Raw genomic sequence first — 26,752 nt, forward strand, 5'->3', positions numbered from 1 at the left:
ACCACCACCCCATCACCCTTTTCACCGTGTGTTATTATTGTATGGCGACGTAGCAGTATTTTTATGGTGCTTGCTTTATTACAAAGCTTTGCAGTGTATGCGTGTGTATACACATTTCTGTAGACTTTAGCACAATAGCTAAACATCACCACCACTCCCGCAAAAGCTTAGACATCTTCTATTAGTAATTTTTTGGCGCAAAATTATGTAAACTTTATTCTTTATATTAGAAATAAAATGAAACAAATTTTATTGAACACTTTTTTCGATTTTTTTGAAAATATAATATTTTAATAAAAATTCATGCTCTCATCTCATTACTCTTCTTATGTATAAATTTTGCTATATCACTCTCACTTCTTTTCTAAGTACTACTTCCGTTGCTATGTCATTGAATGCGGTTGGACTTTATTTCTTTCAACGCGCTTGCTGCTGCTACATTAATTTTTGTATAACTTAACTTGTCTTTAAATATGTTGACACACCCAATTAAATTGTAATTTTGTGTGTACTATGATATTTCCTCTTTTATTTCCGTTTTTTTTTATTTTCCTTTTTTTTGTTTTGCTTTTGTTAACTTCTTAAATTGTATTGCAATATTTCTTTATCCATATTTTTTTTAGTTTCCCTTCGACTTTTCTTTGTTTCTTCGTCTATATTGTTTCTCTAACGATATTGAATCAACTTCCTCCTTTCACTGCTGCACTGAAAATTTTCCGTTTTCCTTTTATTATTATTATTATTTTTTGGTTTTCTCTGTGTGTGTGTATATGTGTAAGTATTGTATACGCAACAAAAATGTCTGCAGTGTTGCTATGTTGCCTACCATCTCTGTACTCTATACTCTACACTCACTTTACAACTAACTTACTTTTGCACTGCTTTGTTATTGTTGTTGTTGTCGTGTATTAAAGTTTTATGTGTCTGGCTCAGGAGACAAATGGAGTTGTTGGTTTGGTGGTTATAGCATAAAATGTTGCTACCACTCCAAAAACCCCAAAAAACAGGCAAGTAAATATGCATATTGATCTTTTGGCAGTTTGTGCCCATCAACAGCTTCCAGGCAGTCGTCAACAATTTGCTGCAAAGCTTTTTGTGTACATGAGTGGTGTTGCCTTTCACAGTGTGTAAAAACTCATACTTCAATGTGTCTGCAGCATTGTTGCTAATAATATAGTTATTAGTTTTGTATCTTAAGTATGTTGAGAGGAGTGTGTTTTTTTTTTGTTTTGTGTGAGTTATATGTTTAAAATTGTATCTTTCTTAGTACAAATTATACATAATCTTGGGAGGAGTAAAGTTGAGTTTAAGCGTATTTGCGTAAGTTTTAAATGGCAAAATTATGTATTTATTTAAAAAAAAAATATATAAAAATATGAGGCAAATTAAAAAAAATTTTTTTTAAGTACTTATTAAGTATTGTCTGTTTTATGAAAATTGTAAAGAATACATTTAAATTTAACGAAATGAGTTAAGCGCCCTGAAACATGCCACAAATATTTTACATCTACTTCTTTTTAAAGGTCAGAGAGAATACGTCTTAAGCACCATTTTTTTTTTGGGAAATAATTCTTATTTTTATTCATTATTTTGTGTTTTTTTTTTAGAAATTTTACATTAAAATTCTAAAGTGACATTATGGTTACTGCTGGTTCTGTCTCTGATTTTGCTGTGTAGACAGTTTTGCTCTTCACAAACTTTTGAATAACTTGTTTGAATGTTATCTGCACTGTTGCAAGCTGTTAAGGATTTTATGCCAAGTTCCTTTATGTTTGTGTAAGCATTTAATTCGTTGAGCAACAATAGATTACTTTTTACCACCCTGCTCCAGACGCTTTTCTCTTCATCTGTTCATCATCTTAGATTCTTAAAATTCTCAAGAACAAAAGTACGCATTTTTTATGTTCTGGAGTGCTTCATACTAAAGAATTTATTTACCCTTAAGTAAAAAAAAATAAAAACTTTTTTTAGATATTTTTTTTTCTACGGATTGCATGGCTCATCAATTTTCAAGGATAACAAGTAAAAAAGTCCTATCATGCTTTTTTTTTTAATTTCCTAAGCTTTTGTCCTATGTTGCTTTAATAATACATCATTTTTATTACATGCGACATTTATTATTTACGCAAATAATGTATATTTTATTGAAAATTGTTCATTTGGACTTTTAAAAGACTTCGTTCGTCCTTTCGATAAACATTACTCATATCCATCTTGTGCAGTGTTGGAAAACGAGCCGACATTAATGGCAAATGTTGTGTACGCGATATCTGCGCATTTCTTTTGTCATTTAAAATTTTATGATTTATTTTGTAATTCTTATGGGTAATTTTTTCTTGTTTTTTTTTGTTTGATACATCATAAGATGAAGTACTTTTCATTGTTGTAAAATAGTTATTACCCTTTTCTTAGGGCTAATTTAAAATGCGTCGTAATGACACATTTGTTATGCTTAAGAGTTTTTATAGTCTGTTTTTAGGTTGTTCTAACACATAATATTTATATGGGGTGCTAACATTTTAAATCAAATTAAAATATAGGGTTTAGCTTTATACATAATTTTTTTATATTATTTTTGTATGTGTTTATGGGTAGTAAATTTAATATAATAATGTAAATAAAATACATGTTTTTAGTGTGTGTTTTGAAGAATTTTATCTTTTTTCTTGAACATTTGCCTGCCTCCCTTTTTCTATTACTTATAATTGCTTACAAATTTATTATATTTAAAAATAAAAGTTTATACACAAATCATTTTTATAGCTACTCTGCATAAATTATTTTAATTTTGAATCAATCGAAAGCTAACTAACAACCCTTAAATATCTGAAGTATGATATATTTAAAGTTGTTACCATAAATCATTTAAATTAGTTTTAGTTTTGTATAAATTTATGTTTTACATTTTTTTGTTTAAATTAAAATAATTCAATTATATCGTCATGAATATTATTAATATGCAAGTTTGAGTTGGAGATAGACAAGATTGGACTTGTGAGCTCACATGGGTCTGTTGTGATACCATTAGGGGATTCATCGCGACAATTCTTAGTTTCGATGACGAAAGTTCTGTTAGGTCGACGTTGCTCAGCACTATAAGTTACTTAAGAAAATGAAATTCTATTTTTTTTATTAATTCTATGTATTTTGTTTATTTATTTATTTTTTTTGTTTTATGTATTTTCGTTTATAAAGATTTTTTTCATTTATATATTTTTATTAATTAATATAGGTTTGTTTATATATATATTATTTTTTTTTTTTCATTAATTTCATTTTCTCAGAAATGACTAAAATGATTGTTTTGTATCTGAAGTCATTCACTCTTAAATATTTTATTATTCTTATTATTATTGTTACTTATGCAGATTGTGTTTTGCCGCCATTGGACTTCATTCAGACAATGAATGAAGTAATACCGTATATAATGTATGTGTACATATCAATCATTTAAAATCAGTCACTTGCCTATATCATTTGCATTGCTCCATGATGTAATGCTACTAGAATGCCCACACGTACGTCCCGTCCAAGCGTATGATTACAAACGTAGCTACTATACTTGCTAAAATCTACTACAAATTTTTTTTTTTTAAAGTACACACAAAAAAATGTATTGTAAATACCAGCTGTATGTACTCATATATATACTTATAGATATAAACATACTGATAAAAATATATTTATAAATAAATTTTATTTAATAAAAATTTTGTAATTTTGTGTTGTGAGACAGGGGAGGAGTGGAGCGGAGAAGTTGGGTTTTGTATTGTTTAGCTTTTGGCAGAATTTTGTATTGTTATGAATGTGCGCCTAACTTTTGGCGGGACACACCCAAAATATTACTTCACTTTTTTTTTTATTATGATTTTTTTTTTTTTTGGCATAGGTTCTAGAATGAATTGTTGTGTGTGATTGCAAAGTATTGTGGTTTTATTGTTTTGATATTTTTTTTTTGTTTGTTATGTTTTTTTGATTTTTATTACTTTAACTTGCCTCAGTTGACTTAAATAAATTTCTAAGAATTCCTTTTTTTTTTTTTAGAAATTTTCGATAATAATTTTAAATTAAATTCTGTTGAAAAATCATTTAACTTCATTCAATATACAATATGTACAAGAGCAAACATTTTATATTATTTAATTAACAAATTGGGCAAAATATTTGTGCTTAATTATCAAAGAATTTTTTTCTACACTGCAAAAAAAAATTTGCTCTACTTTATAGAATTATTTTCCCACGCCGCAAACGCATGGCGCGAAATTATGACATTTGACACGAAAAGTGTCATAAAGGGGAGTACCAGAAAGTCAAACGCACTTGTTTTATGTTGCATTTCTGTGTTCATATGTGTTTTTCTTAAGTCACAGACTCATTTAAACAGTCTTTAATAAAACAAAAACAAAACGCAGTGACTAACTGCATAATAAGATTTTCTCCCACAGTTTATAAGATCATTTTTTTTCACTTTTTCTGCAAAGTGCAAGCGCAGGGTGAAGATATGCTTTGACTTGCAATTATAACACCAAAAGGGTTAATAGTCCCAATAGCAGCAGCAGTCGCGCAGCAGTGGTTGAGTTTTGCGGTTTTCTGTATGAATGAAAATTGCAATGCTTGAATGAAGAAAAATGCAAGTGTTATGCACAACAACAACAACAACAATACCAATAACAACAAATTTAATCTACTATCTGTTAAAACGAGGAGAAAAAAGTTGAACTATAAAAAAATTGTATAAAAACCACATTTTTGTTTTTTCTCGTCATAACCTCAGAATAAATGCACTGCAACTTTTTGCTATAAGTTAAATAGACAGTCTGAGATCAGCATCATCTCAGACTGCTAATAGCGAAACCAATGATGACTACATCATTCACTCAAGCGAATTATGTTTAGCAATAAAAAAATATTTATATTGCAAAGCAGCAGCAAGTAGAAAGAAGAAGAAAAAAAGAAGAAAAAAAATTAATGCATTAAAATCAAAATCAAGCATTAAAGTTGCACATTTGCTCTGATTCTTTTTTTTTATTTTTTATTTAATTTTTTTTTGTCTGCGCCAATGACTTGCACTGCTGACTTTCAGTTAAACAAGCTGAGTCGACGAGGGTTATGTGTTGGGTTCACTGATAGTGAGGAAATATGAAAGAATCATTTCATTTAAATAGTTTTTTTTTATTTTTAATTTAATACATTTTTTTAAAAAATAGTTTTGTGACTTTAATGACATTATTTACAAACTCATTTCTAATTGACGTTCAATATAAAGCAATTACTAGTTGTTATCAACGACATACTTCTTTGCATTAAGTTCGCCAACAAGGATTTGTATATAAAAAAGTGTACTATAGATTATACCGGCGATACTAAGGAACCACTTAGGCCACAATGTGCTATCAATATTTTATTAATGAAAAAAAAATTATTATGCTACCCTCGTATGAAAGCGCAGGCGCGCCTTTAACTTTACAATGCTTGCAATGTGCAATAATTTTGCTTTGACTGCCGCTGTGTGGTTACATGCGCAACAGCAGTATTGGCTTGGTTTGGCCTCTAGTATTAGCGGCAAGAAACCCAGACAGATAATTTTTATAAATCAGCATTATTATGACGTGAGTTTTACGCTTACATAATTTTTACTATCTTTACTGCAATTAGAATTGTTTAACAACAATTAGAATTGCTGAGTTAAAAGCTGCAGTGTAGTAGTTTACTTTCTTGCCGCCACTACTAGTGTCTGCCATGTAAGAAGGTTAAGACACTTTAAATGAATTTTTATGAGAAGACAAATAAAATTTACATTCAAATGAAAAGTAAACAGAATATATACAATGTTTTTCTAATATAGAATTACTGTTATTTTGATTATATTTTAATGTATTAATATTTTTATAGTACTACTGTGTTATTAGTAGTATTATAACTAGTATTATTATGTGAATTTCTCACATTCAGTCGACTGGTATTTAAGCTTTTCACATCTTAGATTAAGTAAATGCACTCACTCAATGTATGTAAAATTCTTATTATATGCTATCATCCGAGGATCTCTCTGACTATGTTTGGATTAGTATTGCTATTTGCATTTCTGTAAATATATTACTCTTCGAGATTGAGTATTATTATTAATCGATTTCCTTTCCTAGAAATGAAATATTTTTAAATAAAATTATTCATATACAATATTATTACTATTTCTCAGATGAATCATCATCGATCGCACTTAGTAACAGCATATAGCACAATGCTGCATTTATGCAATTTGCACTCACATCTACACAATTTATGCATACATACAGACATCCATCTATAAAGCTACACTGACTTTATGTCAAGTAATTCCATAATAATTATTGTTACAAACACTTTGCACTACAATTACAGCTGCAATTAATATGCAGCCCGCAGCTTCTTACTGTTTAACTGACAACGTCGGTTCTTCTTTTTTTTCATTAAAAAAAAGATTGAAATTTTTTCTACAATTCGTGTGAAAACAATTTTCCTTTTAAGAAATATGCAAAATGAAATTATAATTCCTTGGCTGCAACATAAAGCCAGCCACCATCAGAAGTCAACATGTTTGTTTATAAGAAGTACAAAGCAGCCACCACTGACTCAATATTTATGTTTTTAGAAGAATTTGCATAAAAATCACAAACACATGTTGATTGCAAAATTCTTGCATTTTGCCAAGTATTTACAAAAAAAAGCGATATACATATGAAGTTAATGACACCGGAAAAATGAATGTAAAAAGTATTAAAAAATTATTTTCATTTATTTTGAAATTTTTTCTGAATTTACTTCGAATTTATTATGAATTTTTTTTTTTTAATTTACTTTGAATATATTTTTAAAATTTTAATTTATTTTAGTTTTTTTTAAATTTTTTTTAAAATTTATTTTGATTTTTTTTTTAATTTTTTTGATTTTTTTTTAATTTTTTTTGATTTTTTTAAATATATTTTAATTTTTTTTTAAATTTAATTTAAAGATTTTCGCATAGTTTGTAAATCTTTTACTATATAATACATACTATATAAATCTTTTATCATATAATAAATAATTGTAAGCTCTTTTATATAAATGAACTTTAACATTTTAATAATGTATCTGTATTATCTCTACGAAAATCATATAAAGTTTTTATTATTTTTATTTAAAAATGTATAGTTTATGTCCTTGTGCTTATACTAAAAATAGCTTCAACTATTTATGTACTTTGCCCTACATTTTCTATACTTTTTTATGTGAAGCCAATTTTCCAATAACTGTCAATTTCTTTAATACTATTTTTTTGTTGCCATATTAGCCTTTGAAAAATTGCTGCTGAAAAAAATCCTGCTGCTATAAATGCCAATAACAGCAAACCTCAAACATGTACCAGAAGCAATACAAAATAAATAAAAAAAATAATGTAAAATAATAAACAAAAAAAAATAAAATAAATAAAAGAAACATATATATATATATAGTGACCACTGTATAAAAAAAGTGTTAGCGTTATTTGTGCTCTGCAGTTTAATAAGCTAACATACAGTCATTTTTTTTTGCAGTGTATATTTTACTTGCTCAAACGTTGAGTGTGCAGCACCCAGAATTTCTATGAACTATGGTTATGACGACAATGCTGTTTTGTGTCTTTGTCAAAGAAAAAAATAAATCCCAGAAATTATGTGTTTTTTCCAATCTTTTGTTTCAAGAGATATACACACCCACTGTGCGGAATTATTTAAAATAACAAGAAGTGCAAAAATTTATTTATATCCTTTTTTTCCATTCATAACATATTGTTTTTATTTTGTTGAAGTCCTACGTTCCCTGACAGGCTTTTAGTAGTCAGCATCCTTTATGAGTTTGTATATTGCGACTTACTACCTGTGACAGACACACAAACACATAGGCTTATAGCACTACTTGTTGCGCATTCAATATTTTTAATGCTGTGATAGCCAATGCTTGCAGTATTACTCTCCCTCCCTCTCTTTCTTTCTTTTTCACTACCTTTTGTTTAATGATTTTGTTAACTAAAATCCACAGCTACTTTGTGTGACACACATTTTAAATAGTCGTGTTGTGTCTTCCACTTTTATCTAATTTATCTCCTAGTGGATGAATATCATCGGCTCAATATAATTTTGCTTTCTCATCATTTACATTACTAGTTAGTTTAATGTATTTTTTTATATTTCTCTTTCCAATATCTATTCAATAGATGTATGCCAGTTTTTCTTATATTTTTTTTTCACTAAACTGTCACAAATTTTATTACCTTTCTAAAATCGTAAATAAATGGTTTTAATGACATACAAAAACTAGGGAAAAAAACCAACTTTTGGTAGAAAAAAAAAGATTCATGCAACAATAGAAAATACACTATTGATTTTTGATATGCTATCAGCAACATTTGTGTTTTATTAAGACTACTTTTTTATATAAAATCAACTCTTGTTAGCTAGCATTAAGTTTTATATAATTAACATAATTTTCTTATTTAATTTTTTCAAGCTTTTTTGTTATTTGTTTTTGTTTACTATAAAAAATGCTAATTATAATAATAAACAAATCAAGTGCATTTAGGCACAACAATAATAAAACGCTTAAGAGAAGAGATACATATGTTTATCAACATAACCTTGTGCAACCTTTATGTTACGTTACGCGTTCATCATTAAACATATTGTATGAAAAAAACATAAAAATTACACACACACACGCATACACTCACAGATTTATTTTTTTTTTGTCTTCATTAATTTATATTAGCTAAATTAAATGTTTACGCTTTTCTTTTTTTTACTTGTAAGTTATTTTTTAATCAATACAAATTTTTTTTCGTTTAGCTTTTCAGTTTCCTTTTGATTTTAAATTTCCTTTTGCTTTTTAGTTTCCTTTTTATTTTTATTACATACTCACATAATAATATTTTTGTTTTTGCATTTAAAAAATATGCCGTTTTAAATGTTTACCTATAAGCCGTTTGTTATTTTTATGTGTTGTTGTTGTTGCTGTTGCTATTGATCTTGGCTTCAATATGCGCTGTGTTGTGTTGCGCATAGCAACAAAATTTTTGCAAAAGAAAAAATTTTTGCTACTGCTATTGCTATTACTGTTGCTGTTGCTGCTTCATATCGTTGATAAAATATGTTAAAAACGGGTTTGCTGGTTGGTTTGCTTTTCCGTTTATTTTTTTGTTTTTGCGTTTTTGATATTATTTGATTTGGTTTTTGTTTGTAATTCTATTTTTTTTTTGTTGCTAAGCTTTACATACTTAAACTTGTTCATTTAAAACTATAAATCTTACAGTTGCTGTTATTACTGCTGTGTTGTAATATTTATTGTTGTAAGCATGTTTGTTTGATTTTGTTTTTGTTTTCATTTTTGTTTTTGATATTTTATTTTTTTTTACTGTTGTAAATTCTGCATATTTCTGGATTTTCATTATGTGCTGAAATCTTCTTAAAAAACAATAAAAAAAAAACAAAACAACACTAAAAGAAAATTTATAAAACTTGCAAAGTATTTCTTGGTGACGTGCTTTGCATTAATTATTGAAAATAAATAACAAAAAAGAAAAAATTTATTTAATTATCTTTTAACTGGAAATATGTAAATGAATTGTACTTCACTTTTAAAAATTTACAAGAGTATGGGGAAAAATATAAATGCGTTAATGTGACGAATTTTTTTTATTAAAAATAAATGCAAGCGTAATAAATTAAATATTTGTGCTTCCCTAATTTTTTTTTGTTTTTAATATTAAAAATTTTTTAATAACTAATATTTTTAATATTTTTTATAAATAATATTTTTAATAATTAATATTTTTAAAAATAATATTTTTCATAATTAGTTTTGATTTTACTCATAATATATGTCTATAAATGTTTTCTTTTTGTATATTATACATATATGGAAATACCTTTTAAATTAATTTTAAATTAAATTAAAAATTATTTCTTTCTTAGTATAAGTGGGAGTGTTATGAAAAAAAATAAATTATAAATTTTAAAAAATTTATTCAATTTTTTAATATAGAATTTGTGTGCTCATCTCATATCCGGCACACTTAAGCATAAATATATATATAGTCAAAGGTATTTATTACCGCTTTTCTTTTCCATTTTTTTTTTTGCTTTCTGTCATTCCTTTCTCTTTTTAACTGTACATATTTCAAATAGTTTCCCGTCGCTTGCTACACAGCATCACTCTTATCTTTCTGCACATCTTCAATTAAACCCGGTTTCTTTAGCAATGTTCTGCTCTAAGCTTCAAGCAAACATTCCTCAAGCATTACTAAATCCAGCACTTATGCGAAAAATATTTTTATATATTTAAATGCATATATAACTGTATACACACTTCCATACATATATAGCAAATAAAACAAAATAATGAAAAAGGGGAAAAATGTCTTCGCAGCATAAATGTTGCATATTCACTCTTTGGCTGGAATTGCATTCATGCTGTGGCAGACTTGATGTCTTTACATAAAACAAGCGCATCGTCCTATGCAAAAGTAGTAGTGTAGTAGTCCAACTAGACACTAGAAACGAAACCATTGTCAAAGCCAACCATAATGTTAACAACAACAACAACAATAATAATATAACAACAAAAGGAGTAAGAACGCGTTTATGAATTACTTGAATGTGCAAAAATTTTTCTATAGTGGCATAAAGTCAGTGACAATAGTTTTTTTCTATATATTTTTTTGTTTTATTACCAAACATTGTTTTTTTATTTCTTATATTTTTATTTTTGTTTATTTTTTTTACATATTTTCTGTTTTTGTTTTGCTTGTATTTTTTTTTCTTTTTGCAAACTTGATCTCTTTTGCTGTTGGGTAGCATTTTTCTTGCAATACCACTAACCACATTAGGTCTTAGAGGTGTCCATACCATAGTTAGTCTAACCAAAGCAAACGAAAGAAAATATCACAAAAATGCAGCACAAACACGTGAAGTGAATGTGACCAGTCTGCTTTGCATTGTTGGTTACATTGCTTAATATGTGCTTGGGTGTGTGTGTGTAATGTATACGATGTATGCGTTTATGCTTAAGTGCATTAGCAACAATGCATATGTTGCTTGGGTGAGCTTAACTAGCTTTTTGCAACATGTTTTCTTTTTTAACTATTTTTTTACTATGAAATATTTTTGGAGGTCGTTTTGATTTTGATTAAATAAAAGTATTTGGGTCAATATACTTTCAGCAGAGTAATACAAAACAAAAAAAAAATAATTTTATATGCTAATGCTTAGCAACATTGATTGGTTTATGTTTGTTGCTAAGCTGACATTTGATGAGACATTTTTTTAAATTAAAAAATTTTACTGAATATTATTTGATATGGAAAAATTGTTTTTTTTTTTACTTTGTCGGCATTTTTAATTATTTTTATAATATAAAGTTTTGCACAAGAAAAAAAATTCTTGCTGCATCATATCTTTAACTAAAGATAATAATTTAAAAAAAAAATACTTGAGACAGGTTTCTTAATGCTATTATTTACTGTTTTTGTTATGACCTTTGTTTTTTATTAATTTTTTTCTTAGCTATGCCTTACTGTAGTTCTTTTCAACATATTTTAACAATTTTAACTTTAAAAGTCTTAATGTCCTTTTATTCTCATGCTCTTACTGTTTGTTCATTTTATGCTTTTTTTTTTCTTATGATGCTTCTTAATATTGTTGGAGTTTCCACTTAATCACAAAACAGTCGTTATGTTTCTTTTTCTTTTTACCCACATAAATTTCATATGTTAATAAGTTTTGTGTGAAACGCAAGCGCACAGACGCCGCCATACCATACTATACCACGTCATGCCAAACGGCATATCAAGTCGCCATTATCAACGACGTCGTTAACTTCAAATACATTAAAGCTACAGCAACAGCAACAGCAACAGCTATGGCTTTTAGTGTATGTGTGTGCGTTGTACTACTATATGCTTTACTAAGTTATGCTTGTGCTCCTCAAACCGTTCATCATAACAATGACGACATCATTTTTGCATTCCGCCGTGTTGTACGAGACAAACGAGTGTTCCCACTGTTGCAGCACATGTAAAATGTATTCAACTGTTATACACTCCGCGCTGCCACCGCCACTGCCGCGCCACTATCGACATCAACATATATTTTTTTAAGCTGTAAGTCAAGTTAGTGGTATTAATGTGGCGCAGGCGGCTTTTCTGTAGGTTACTACCACCACTCTTAATAGCATAACATACCTTCAATAACTGGGCAATAACAATAACAAAATTAAGACCAAGTGCAACAGAGTCAGAGTCAGAGTGCAAGCTGCGCAGCAGCACACTATGTTTGTTGAGCTATGTTAACTACATTTGGTCTGTTGTGCTGATGTTGTTGTAGCAATGCAGCATCTTTGCTTTGCCTTGCTTTGCTTGACTTGGCAAGACAAATAAAAATAAATATAAAAACAAAAAACAATAAAAATAATGTTGTTGATTTTGATCTTGAGCCATGATCACCACTTGAGCTTGAGGTGCAAACTAGGCAACTTCTTTTACTTTTGATTTTGTTTTTTTTTTATTTAATTTAATTTTTTTTCCTTAATTATTTTTTTATCAATTTTATTTTCTGGCTGTTAGTTAAGATATTGGTTTTGTCTGGCTTCGGTTTCGTTTTGTAGTCTTCTTCTTCTGTTCCACTTGTCGTTATGTTGTTTATATTTTGTTGTTGTTGTTGCTGTTGCTGTGGACCTTTTAAGTTTCTTATTTCAATCACATTTTTATGCATATTGAATAAATTTAAATTAACATGAGTATCGATAAACTTTTTTTTGGTTTTATATAATTTTTGTTGTTGTTATTTGTTTGATTAAAAGTGCAATTTAATGTTTCCCAGAACTAATCAAGCAAAAGACGCTCTCTGTTGGTTGGCCGACGGGCTTATATTAATGTTTCTTGTTCTTTACTGCAATGTCTGACTCTGACGTCTTTTCATATGAAAGAGTTTAACATTCTTTTGAAGTATATTTTCTCCTTTTTTTTATTTATAATAAATAACTAGATTTTTTTTATGGCGAGCATACACTAATGACTTAAATATTTTAATAGCTTTGTCACATAACAAAAATGTTGCGGTTTTTAATTTCTTTTTTTTTCTTGATTTTATTCTACGATAATTTAATAAATTATCTTAAAGAAATTTTTTTTATATGATTTTATAAATTTTTTTTGTAAAATATTTCTTTTTTTAATTTCTTATATGTGTATTTTTAAATTTATTTTTATATTTTGACTTTTTTTTTATATTAATTTTTACTAGCGCATTTATTTTAGTAGAACATCTTTTCACAAATAAAACATTTTTATTTTATAATTAATTTGTTTAATTTGTACACATTTAATTTAATATAATATTCTCTTTTAATGCAGTCATTTTGATGATAGCAACTTTATCTCTTTTTAATTTGGTGTCGTCTACATGTATATATATGTATATGTGTAAATATGTTTATAAGACTGCGCTTATATACATTTTGCTTGTTTTTTGAGTGCAATTTCTTGGCTTAGCAACAAATGCTGCTGCTGCTGTTACTGTTGCTCGTATTTTTTTTTTCGCGAAACTGGACTGAACTGCTGCGTTGAACTTGTAGCAAAAGTGGTTTGCGTTGGCAAGCGGAATTAAATTATATTTTTTTTATTTAGTATATAATTTATGAAGTAGATTTTTTTTGAAATGTTTAAGTAAGCTATTTCTGTGTGAACACTGTGCTGCAGTGTTCGATATCAAATACTTGGAATGTTTCCTGGAGTAAATATAACATTTACTGGTGGTCTAGTTCATAAATTACTTAAATTACTTAATTTTTGTATTTTTATTTATATATTTACTTCAGTTTATTTTAAGTAATTTTAATTAATTTTTTTTTATTTTTATATTTTTTTTTTTTTAAATTTTACTTAATATTATTTTATTTTTATTTTTTCAAATTTTTTTCATAACAATTTTATATTGCGAAACCATTTCCAGTCATTATAACAACTATACCAGCATAAAGCCTATCTATCTCCACATGTATGTTCTGTCTTATTATGCATCCATATACTAATATGAAGCTTATCTATACTCTACTATTAGTTATTAAGTCGACTACCATAACTATTATTAACTTAACATAAGCATATATTTTTGCTTAACATGTTTTGAAACTAACCAATTAACTCATAGGCAATTATACCTAAATATATCTAATTACTTCAGTGTGCATAATTTACTTAGCCAATTGCGGCTGCTGTGTGTACGCATAATTTTCAATTAACACAATTACACTGCATTAATTAAGTAATTAAGCCGCACTTATTAAGCTGACAGTGCGAGCTCCATTTGGGTACTGTTGGTAAATATGGGGATATGTAATTGCTTTGCCTGACTCCCCTGAAACCAGTAGATGATGGCTAGTTACAACTTTTTAAAGATATATTTGTGCAAATAATTTTGCCTTTGGTGATATTTTAATCATTAAAAGGAGAAACTTTCCAGTTAAAAAATGAAAACAATTGCATTTACTTACTAAAAATATACAAAGTAGTTTTTTTATAGTTTTAAACATTATTATTACAATACATTTATATTTTATTTTACATTAATTTGTTAATTAATATATTTGCTTCATGTAATGATTCAATTTATTTTTACAAGTATAGATATTCAGTATGGTATATACAAAGTCATATTTAATGATTTTAAATACTAGAAAAATGTTTGTAATACGATTATAAGTAATTCGTTTAAATTTTTTCAATATCCATTAATCATTGTATAAAAAAGAAATGAAAAAGAAATACTATAATCTATGGTGATTGTAATTTCCAACAATTTCCGTAAACAATTATAACTTATTGATAAGCTTTCTCCTGCTATTGACAAAAAAATGTCATTTTTCCTTCCCTTTGGTAGTGACGTTGAGTGTTTTCCTAAAATTGATTTGCAACTTTTTTTTTTTTGGTAAATGTTTTTAGTACATTTTTTGGTACATTTTTTTTGGACACATGTGTACAACGATTTAAAATTTAAAACAACGATTTAAATTTTGTAGAAGATGAGTTTGTTTAATTTTTTTGTTTCAAATTATAAGCCCAAGAGTAAGTGGTGGAGCTAAGCTGTCTACTGAGCTATCTCAGCTGTATTTTTGTTGAAATTAAATATTATATCTTTTTTTTTTCATTAAATATATAAAACATAAAGTTGAAAAAAGTTTTTTTTTCTTGATACAATTATGTACCAACCCACCCACCCAAATACATTACATATAAACGCCCCTCCGTAAACTGCATGTGACACGCATTTGGGTATACTTCACTCACACGCACTATTAATTATGTTGACAAGGCTTTTGACAATGTTGTTTGCATTTAAATTGTTTGTTGGTGTATGTGTGTGTGTGTGTGTGTGAAAATAAAATATTCCCGCTAGAATTTTAACTACTTATGTATGTGTTATTATAGTGAAAATTGAATTTATAATTGCTTTTTACTGGTGCAAATATTTGCATTTCCTTTATTTCCCTTCCTTTTTTGTTTTATGTGGCAAAGTAAATTTCCATTAGAAAATTCCATTGCTTTAGAGCGAATAGCAGAGCAGAAGACTTCATTCTCACAGGAAGTACGAAATTAATTGCGGAAGTGGGTACAAATGTTAGCTTTTTAAGTGGTGTGCGTGAGTGTTACATTGCGTAATTATAATTGAGTAATTATTTAATTTGGAAAAATTGCATTAGAAGAAGTAATTACTTTGGATAGTAATTAAACATTGCATAGTAATTATTGTTAAAAAATACTAACTTAAATACAATCATGCAAGGCATTAAAATTTTACAATAATTGGTATATAGTTTTATAATAAGTAAAAAAAATATATACGTAAAAAATAAAATAAAGATAAGATAAATGTAATAAAAAAATATAATAAAAAATTAATAATAAAATAATAACAAAAATATATAAAAAAGTATATAAAATAAATAAAAAAGTAAAAAAAATTATAACAAAATAAAATAAAAATAAGGAATAAAAAAAAATGTAATAAAAAATTATAAATAAGAAGTTATATAAAAACAACAATTTAAGTAAAATATTTTAATTATAAGTAAAAAATAAATATAATAAAAAAAAATAAAGTCAAAACTATTCTGATTAATTCTTTATCTGCAATTACTGTTTCAAATTAAAAAAAAAGAAATTTAAATTTGAATGTGCATGCCGTTTATTTAATTGCTGCAAATTATTTTCTATTTTAATTCTTGTCTAACTGCATTTTCTTTATAAACTTGAAAAAAAAACATTCTTTATATATCCATTTCCACTTCTCATTACAAACCTTGCCGCGAACCACAAACACAACAAACGCGAGTCGTGATTTTATGCTATTATCGCAACACCCTCAGTAGTTACACGTGCATAAAACTTTTGAAACTTTATACTTAATTTTTGATTTAGTAATATGCCAATTTAAAATGAAATTATGCATAATTAAATATACAATTATGCATGCTGCACGTAATTTGTTTATAATTATGCCCAATTGATGTATAATTGAACTTTTGAAAAAATTCTATATACATATATACAAAATATTTATGCCCAATATTAATAGCAACAATTATATATTTTTTTTTTGACACAACACATGTGTTGCTATGTATCGTGTGTGTTTGTGTGCATTTGTATAACTATAATAACTTGCAATTGCATTAATATGTTTAGCAACATTTACATAGCTTGCTTATTTGTTACTCATACGTCACGTAGTAGCAATTTTATTTGTTTTTTTTATGTTATTATTAACTTCAGATATATTTTCATTTTTATTTGTATTTTTTTTAAAATAATGATTTACTATTTAAATAAAGAATTTGTAAAAAAATTTTTTTTAATAAATTTAAATAATTTTTTTAAATTTTTTTTTATATGCTATTTGATATACTATACAAATAAAGAATTTGTAAACTAATTTCATTTGTAATATTAATGTAATATGAGAAAGTTTAATTATTCTCGTATAAACTCGATTAATTTAAATTATCAGTAAAAAACATGTAAAAATGTGTGCTTCATTAAAATTGAAAAATTTTTCATTAAGGTAATTTGGTATATATTTATTTTTTTTCTAATCAAAATCACTCAACGACAACATCTTTTAATACAAAACTGTATTTATATATATTTATATGTAAAAGTTATAGCATACATATTTGTATATATAGTCGAGTATTATCGTAAAGTCTTATGAGCGCAGATTGATAACATTTAGCAACATTTTTATGATTACTCACTTATGTTTACTCTTCCCCCTTTTTTGTATATGAAACACTATATTTAATTAAAAGACTATTAATTTAATACCTGACTATAAAAATTAATTAAAAACATTTAGTGAGTAAATAATTCAAAGGAAAAAAGTCGTGGCTAAAGCTGCCCATTTTTGCATAGTCGGCGCTGCGTGCAAGAATTGTGCGTGGCGGCGACATAACAACAAAAACTGTGCCATTTTCTATGTTATTTTAATTGTCATATTGTGCGTATAACATAGAAAAATGTATGTGTATGTGCAGTACAATTCATTGTATTTTTCTATTATTATTATTTTTTTTTTAAATAAATGTTTAAATTAAGCATTTAATTTTAAATTCTTTCTATTTGTATGTCTGCAAAATCGTCGTCATCGTCGCCAATTCTTCATACTTTTTTTTTTTTATTTATATTTGCTCATCACATGTATGTTTGGTATGTCCCGGCTTCTTATTCTTTAACTTTCTCTTTGTATACTATTATTTTATTATTTATTTTTTATTTCGATTTTAATATTCTATTTTCTTTTATAGTTCAAATTTTTGTTTCTGTTTTATTATTATTATTTCTTTTTTTTTTTTTCATATACAAACAGTCAGACATAAAAGTCTATATTTATTTATCTACAATTTGGCCTGACGCTCGTGCAAGTCGAATCAAATCGAGTAACGTATCATTTCATTATATATCTCCATATATATATATAAATATAATAAAAAAAAAATATAAATAGTTGTGTTTAAATTACAAAAATACAAAATTTCTACTGCACGTTTACTATATCGGCCAGCGGTTTGTGGTGGGAAGGGAGGGCCGTTCGCTTTTTTGGTAGCTCGCTTTGCTAAAAGATATGCAGAAAATTTTGCTTGTATTCGCTGTTGCTATGCGGAAAGAAAATTAAGTGTGTCGTGCGGCAATGGTAACGGCAAGAAAGTAGCAAACAGGCGGCAGGCAAGCAGGCGAAGGGCAACAATAACGGACAGGCGTATGCCGCATGTGTTAGCATTTCTTCTCAACAATCTACAAAACTATAACATCACACACGCACACACATACAAAGTCACTCTCACTTTACTATGTTGCGTAGTGTTGTGTTGTGTTGCCTGCATGCCCCCTCAAGCACACACACATACGCTGTTAGTATTTTATCAGCAGCATTTCTCCACTGTTGGTTGGGGGTTACGTATTTAAATTTTTTTTCTACTTGCTGCGATATTGTTACTTATACGTGGGGGTGGTTTTACTTGCGCTCGTGTCTGATAATAATAATGTGTTTTTTTTTTCGTTTATTATTTATAAAAATTATATGAAAAATCTGCGTTTGTATATTAGCTATGTATCTTTTCTTGAAATATAAACATTATTAATTAGTTGAAATATTTCTACGTCTTTTATTGTATATTATTTTTTTTCTTTGATTTTTGTGTAAATTACGTCAAGAAATTGTTTGCAAAAATTCTTTTATATGTCTTAATTGAGTTTTATTCAATTTTTTTTTGTACTACTTTTAATATAATTTCCCTGCATATTATGTCCTAGAAAAGCAGTGAAATTGAATTTAAATCAATTGTTTTTCGCCTCTAATTCTCTTTTGTACTAGTTTTCATAGCAATTACTACGAGTATTTCCTCTTCCTATGTTCTGCATTTAGTAATGATTACTTCAACATTAATATGTTTGCCAACTTTATGATGATTATAAAAATTTTCCTTATTTATTAGTATCTATAAAAACAAATTTTATAGACTTTGCATTACTTTTCAGCTTTTATTATGTTGAATTGTATACGCTAATTTGCGTGAGATAAGGTGCTTTAGCTGCTACATAAAGACTAACTTCAATTGAATGGTTGGCTATGAAACTGTTTAAGTATCAATAAAAACATGTATATTTAACAGTGTAAAAATGTAGTAATTTGTCAAATCGATTTTATATATAATCATTAATGATTGCAAAAGTAATTTGAAGATACTTTTTTTAGTACTTGTTTTGAATTTTCTAATTATTATATATGTCAAGGTAATTTTGTGATATTTCAGAATTTTTTAAAAAGATATTGCAGACAGAGTAATTTGATTTTAAAATTAAGATATTATTTATATTATTATTATTATATTAAATTATATTATATTAAATTAAGATATTATTTATATTAATTTATTATTAAATTGTATTATATTAAATTAAGATATTATTTATATTATTATTCTATTAAATTATATTATATATAATTAAGATATTATTTAAATTATTATTATATAAAATTATATTACATTAAATTAAAATATCATTATTTAACTAAACTAAAAATAAACTACAACATATTTTTTATTACAAGAGTACAAGAATGAACTCTTAAACAAAAATATATGAAAAATAAAATATGAAAAATAATTCTTAGTCCATTTAATTTTACATTACAACAATCACAACGAATCAATTTATTATTTATTTTATGCATTTTGTTTTTGTTTCCTGATTTTTAACATTTAACTTGTGGGCTAAAAACAAAATATAAATCAAAAAAAAAAAAATTGCTATGAAGAAAAAGCCTGCCTGCATGTCTTTACCTTACCTTACGTTTTACATTAATGACAAATGTCTGTAATAGCGTAAAGCACATCACATTACGCCACAAAGCGCAGCAGAAGTCAACGTCATCAAATAGCACATTTTTAATCGGATTTAAAATAATTTCTTCACACTGTCGTGTAAACTTCACACACACATATACACATACATAGACTGCATTGCAGTCGTCCACTTCAAAACACTCAGTTGAACATAGCACGAAGACGTTTGACGATTGTGTGACTGCAGCAGCATTGCAAACATTCTTAAAATGCCGTTGCCAAATGCAGCGCCGCCATGCTACTTTAAAGCTTTAAAAAAAGTTAGTAATTACTTAACATTCCCATACAGCAGCTCTATTGCTACATATATATGCGAGCATACAAATTATTTACAAACAGTAGAGAGCTTTAATTTCTATTAATAAAATTGTATAAGTTTGCAGGCTGTAGGCTGTATTTTGTGTGGTTTTCTTTTGTTGGTGTGTGTGTGTGTCTGTGTGTGCTTTAGTACTGCGAAGGAGTTAGGGATTTCTGTTCAATAAATAAATAGGAAAAAAAACGAGAATAATAAACATTAGCGTGTAGGTGCGCTGCTGCCTGCTTGTACTTCGATTACATCAGTGCATGTACTTGATGACGACAACAATATCATCATGCCATTCACTCCACTTTACTATTAGTTCCTTCTTTACTATTAATATATTTACTCTGCCTGCCGTAAGTATGATGATGACATAATGCAAAATCATAGAATGTAAGTGGGTGGTTTGGTTTGGTGGGGGTGAAGTGAGGTTTTGTATTCGCTAGAAATACAGTGTATAGGCAGAAGCGGTAAGGAGTATGTCAATGGTAAATGAGAGTAGTAGGGTGGGTGGGTGATGGTTGCTACATATAACATATTTAGTTGATCGTTTAACTTGTAGTTTTTGGTTAACTAGTTTTGCGGTTGTTGTTCTTGTATTTCGTTAGTTCATAAATTTATATTTATGCTTTATGTTGTAAAAAACCAACTAATAGCTTACAGCTGAAAATAAAAAATAAAAAATAGAAAAAAAATTGAAGAAAAGGAAAGAAAAAGTAGTTAGAGATGTTTTGGTGGGAGTGATTTCGTGCTTTGTTGGGAGGCATTTGTTACTGAATGGTGTGATGTTGAGTGCTTTTGAGTGCAGATAAAGGAAACAAAAAAAATTACAATAACAACTAAAGCATTGACATTTTATATTTTATGCCTTACACGCGCGTCTTTTTATTTTTGCAAAGGCTCTAATAATTGCTGTTGTTGTTGTTACTGCGATTCGGTTTTTTCTCTAATTGGTTTGAGTGAGTCATTTTGTTGCTAATGGTTGAATAGAGGGTGGCGTAGGGTTTTAAATATAACCAACTAATTTATTATTGTATTTACAAATGTAAGTAGGATTTGCATGATTTCAAAATTTTATGTTAACGTTTTGTTTTTGTTACCATTAAAAAGCATTTATAAAACTGTTCTGCTTTGAATGGTAGGTTTTTGTTTATTTTATTTATTTTTTTTCTTGTCATCTTTTATACCTATTATTAGTACAACTAAGGTCTAATATGAAAAAATTTTATTTATGTTTAGTATTATAAATAATGGCGCCAAGAATCTGTTTTTGATTTATTTGTTGTGCTATTTATTTATGACTTTTTTTTGCAATGGCAACCTTAGCAACAAAATAGACCGACGCTGTTTAACAGAGTCAAGTAGGTGGAGAAATGATTAAATAAAAAAATTACATATCTACAGATATGTTAATGATTTCTTTTTTTTTTCCTAAGTAATATACAAATAATTAAACAGCTAAATAAATAATAACACACAAAAAAATGAAAACAATAGATTTCTTTCTAAAAATATCTTCGTTATTTTAATTAATTTCTCTTTCTTCTTTTTTAATTTTAGATGAAGAAATTGATGTCGTTACAATTGGTGATAAAAAATTACCTACAAATCCTTCCGATAAGGATCGTCGCGCGTTACAAAATAAAGTTGCATACAAAATCTCAAATCGTATGGTGAAAACAGTAAACGGTCTCAGAACAATACCACCACGTCGTAGCGGTTCTGTTGAATATCCCTATACACCAGCAAGCAGTAACAGTCCAGTCAAATCACTGGCTAATTCACGTTACCCTTCACAACTGCTTATGACTGTACTCTCCGATGGTACTACTGCACCTATTAATATCATTAACGATAAAACACGCAAACGTGTAAATGGTAATGTTTTGATCAATACATCAAACAATGCTGACTACTCATTACCACCTAATAAAAAATATCGTGGTAAGAAGTCAAAGAACGGTAGTGTCAGCACAACGACGACAAGCATTAATGGTACTGCCAATGGTGCGCTCAGACGTCATTATAGTTTGGATGAAGCTGCCGATACAATTGAGAAACGTAATTTACATAACGATATGGAACGTCAACGTCGTATTGGCTTAAAGAATTTATTCGAAGCTCTGAAGAAACAAATACCAAGCATTAAAGATAAAGAGCGTGCCCCAAAAGTGAATATACTACGTGAAGCAGCAAAATTGTGTGATGCGCTGGTGGTAGAAGATAGACGACTCGCAGAGCAACGTGCAGTTTTAATGGAACAGTTGAAAAAGCGTCAGGAGCAAAAGTTAATTTTGTTAGAACAACTGAGAAAGCGACACGATTTAAAACCACATCTCATCATACATCGGGATTGATAACAGATCAGTGAAAAAAATGCTGAATTAGAAGTAAGTGCAGTTTTCAAACTCGAAGAGCTTAAGTTAAATATGAAGAAGAAGAAAAGAAAACGATAATGAAGTTAACTATTACTATGTATTGTATAAATAATATTTGTAAATATATATAGATATATATAGAATATAAAATGTAAATATCATGAATGAAGGTCCCGGGGAAATAAGATTAGCAGCGGCAGGATCGCCACATGAGCTTTTAGTTAAGTTTAATAAACGTTGAAGTTATGCAAAACTTAAGAAGGACAAAATAATTTTTAATAAACTTTTTACTATGTATAAATTTTGTATAACTTTTATGATGTAAATTACTTGATTTTGTTTAAATTTGATTTTGCTTTTAAATAAATAAAGAACATGAAATTTTGACAATTGATCAACAAAAAATTAATAAATTGATACATTTATTGTACATAAAGTGTAACTATTATAATATTTAACTTTCAACCGTTGTTCTTTTATAATTAGTTAATAAGTTTAACTTGAACTTCAATATTTTATCATTTATATATTGGATATATTTAACATAAAGGTATAGAATTGATAAATAATGTAAGCAACTACATATTATATGTATATAAATAATTAAGAGCGACTATATTCAGTAAATAACGAAATTAGAATTATAAGGAACTAAGAAATTGAATAATAATTTAGTGGTAAATAATATCGTTTAATCCATAAGGTATATAGTTCTATTAGATTGCTATGCTTATATTAATTATAGTTAAGGGTTAGAAAATTATTGATTATTTTAATTTTGTGATACTTGAAATGCGCGAAAAAGAAACAGATATAGCTTATAAAGCGAGAAAAATGTACTATAGCTTATTCGCTTAATAAACTAAACCCATTTGTTCGTAATAGACGAACATACACTGCGAGAAAAATTAGATTGGCAAGTCTTTTAAAAGCACTTGCAGAAAAATTTGAAGTTAAAAAATTGTATTTCGTAATAATAATTCTATATAGAAAACTATATATTTTTATTATATTATTTGAAAAAAAAAAAGTGGAAAAAGATACATGAAGAAAAGAATTTTTGAAACGTTTGAACGTAATTTTGAGCAACGAAAGAGCAACGCATCGTAATGGAAAACAAATGAAAATATTAAGTAATGAAGATGAGAATTGTAAATGTAACGTATTTTTGCCGGTTTAAAAAAACGTCTACCAATTCTCTGCATACACACTTTTTTTATTTAATATTTGTGGAAAATGTTTTAAAAACTTATAAGAACAATTTTTTTAAAACATAAAAAAAATTATATTATTTTTCTAATGATAAACAAATATGAATATTGATTTCTTTTTTCTTCCGTTATATATATATTTATATTTTTTATTATAATTATTATTATACACACTAGTTATATAAAGAAAATATAATTAAAATATTTAAAAGTAACTTATGTAATTAATTTTACTAATTGGATTTTTAATATATATTTATTATATATATATTATTTATATTTATAATAGTTTCGAAATAAATTTTAACTTATGTCTTATAGGACATATATTGTTCTACAAGTATATATTTACTTACAAATATATTTGCCTTAATTTTTTTTATATATATATTATTAATATTATTAAAGATTTTGTTTGAAGTATAAAAAAATTTGTTACACTTTTTACTTTTTATTACTATTATTATTATTATTATAATTATGATTATAAATATTAAATTGTTTTGCTTTTTATATGCTTTAAAAAAACCTATACATAAACTTACTATATATGCATATATATATCAGAATACGGCTATATATGTAGGTCAATACAAAATATATAATTATTCATATATAACTATATATATTCATATATTTTTAAAATACACTAAAAAATCCAAATATTTTTTACTAAAACACAACTAAAAATACAAATACAAATTAAACAAAAAAAAAGTTGGAAAGTAGTGGTTGGCAACACTGGAGCGTCAGTGTTATTTTTACTGGTTCTTTTGTGTTTTCGCAAAAGAAAAACTATTTTTCAACTGATTAACTGTCGATGTTTTTTATGCTATTAAGATAAATTTAACTTTTTTTTAAATATAATATATACATATATATACATACATAAATATATACTATACATATAGTTATATGCTTTAAGTACATAACATACATATTTATATTTATGAAAATACATATGTAAGGAGACATATAACTAATAAAAATTGTATACATACATATGTATAAGTTTAAAGTTAAATAAAATGTATATATGAAGTTACTATTTTGTCTCTGAATTATTGCGTTTGGAATTAAAGTTTGATATATTATTAATTATTATAAATTAGACTAAGTAACAATTATGAATTGAATTATATTTATGTAGAAATAAACGTTAAGCATTATATCTAAATTAATATTAAATAAAAGAAAAACACAAGTGTAGGTGTTAAACTAAATAGTAAAAATATAAAGAAGTTTTTCACTTTATTTTTTGCAGTGTACATCTGCTTGCAACACTTTAAACAAAGTGAAACAAAACAAAATATGCTTATAGGTTTCAATAGGCTTTTTTTAAAAAAATAATAATAATGTATACAGCAAGCAGCATAATTTATTGTTTACTAAGCAATAGATATCAAGTCAATTATTGACTTTTTTACAGTGTAGCGGTTGCTGTTGTCATTCAGTGAACAGTGAAAAAAATAAAGAAATTTTTTTTTATTATGAAGTACACCTCGCCGTTATTTTTATTTAAAAATAATTAAATTTCAGTTTTGGATATTTATGTATATAGCATTTATATAAGCTAATAAAAAAATTAAATATTATATATCAATATATATATATATAAATTTATTATGTATAACTAACAAAAAAAATGCTGTAATTTAAAAACTATAAGTCTTTCATTATATATAAATATTTTTTTAGAACTTATTAACATATAATTATAATTAATTATTATATTATACTTATAAATATATATAATATAAAGAGAGTAAATTTGAAGAAAAAAGAAAGCATAATAATATATAACTTTAATTTTTTTTTTGTAATGTAAATAGTAATCTCGGTTTTATAAAATACTTTATTTTTGAAATAATTTTCTTTCAATTACAACGCATTCAGCAACAAAAGAAATAGTCCATAGCAATCAAGCAATAACTGTTGATATTAAATAGATTTTTCCTACACAGAAACACCGCAGAGATACAAAATCATGCATATACACTGTAAAAAACATAAACACACATTCACCAAACAACAATATATAAGTCAGTTAAAGAAAAAAATATAAACAACAAAAAATGCAAATTTATTTAGAATTTAAATCCCACAAACCGTTCCTATTCCTCGTAAAAATTAAAGTTAACATTTTTATTATATATTAATTTTTATTTTTTTTATTTTTTATAATAGTTTTCGTTTTTAATACTTTACAATATATACAAATAGTACATAGCTAGCAAAAACAAAAAAAAAAGGAAAAACTGAAAACTCTAAAGGAACCGAAATAATTAAGCAACCAAGACCTCTTAACCCTCGCAATGAACTTTTCAGCTTATATATAGTTTTTTATTTTAACTTGAAAAGTTTATTTATATATTTTTTTACACACTTAAAATAGTAAACTTAAGTTTTTTTTAGACAAAACAAAAAAAAAAAAGAACATAGAAAAATAAAAAAAATTGTAAACATTTTTTATGCAACAAAAAAAAAATACAAAAAATATATTTATCTATATACATACACAAAAAAAATATATTTAGAAAATGTTGAAATATAGAAAAGAAATCACTCATTGAATTGAAAATGCAACACTTATATAAAAGAAATTTTTTTTAATTTTGAAAACATATAAGAAAAATTAAACTTAAATTTTGACGTTTACAGAAGCAAAGAAACATTTTATATTGAATTATTTTATTTTTACACATAATTTTTATTATATATAATTTATAAATACATAACTTTTTATTTGTACCATAACGAATTCATTTTTTGAATTAAAAAAAAAACAAAACGAATTGAAAAAAGAAATACCAAACAAGAAATATAAAATTTGTATATTTTCGCTCAATTTTATTTTTTTTTTATATAAAAAAATAAATATTATTTTTATTAAAATATTACTGATATGAAGT

At 26.3% G+C, this 26,752-nt stretch overlaps 1 protein-coding gene across 2 annotated transcripts in view; it reads left to right on the forward strand.

The window, feature by feature from the left end:
* Window positions 1–23,875, forward strand: part of LOC119670996 (myc protein) — a 58,359-nt gene extending 34,484 nt beyond the window's left edge. For both annotated transcript variants that reach the window (XM_038081474.1, XM_038081473.1), the window contains exon 3: window positions 21,812–23,875. In XM_038081474.1, coding sequence (XP_037937402.1) covers window positions 21,812–22,608 — 797 coding nt within the window. In that variant the 3' untranslated portion in view covers window positions 22,609–23,875. The remainder of the gene's footprint in view (window positions 1–21,811) is intronic.
* The last annotated feature ends 2,877 nt before the right edge of the window (window positions 23,876–26,752 follow it).

This window comes from Teleopsis dalmanni, chromosome 1 (genome assembly GCF_002237135.1).
Source record: "Teleopsis dalmanni isolate 2A chromosome 1, ASM223713v2, whole genome shotgun sequence".
NCBI classification, from domain to species: domain Eukaryota; kingdom Metazoa; phylum Arthropoda; class Insecta; order Diptera; family Diopsidae; genus Teleopsis; species Teleopsis dalmanni.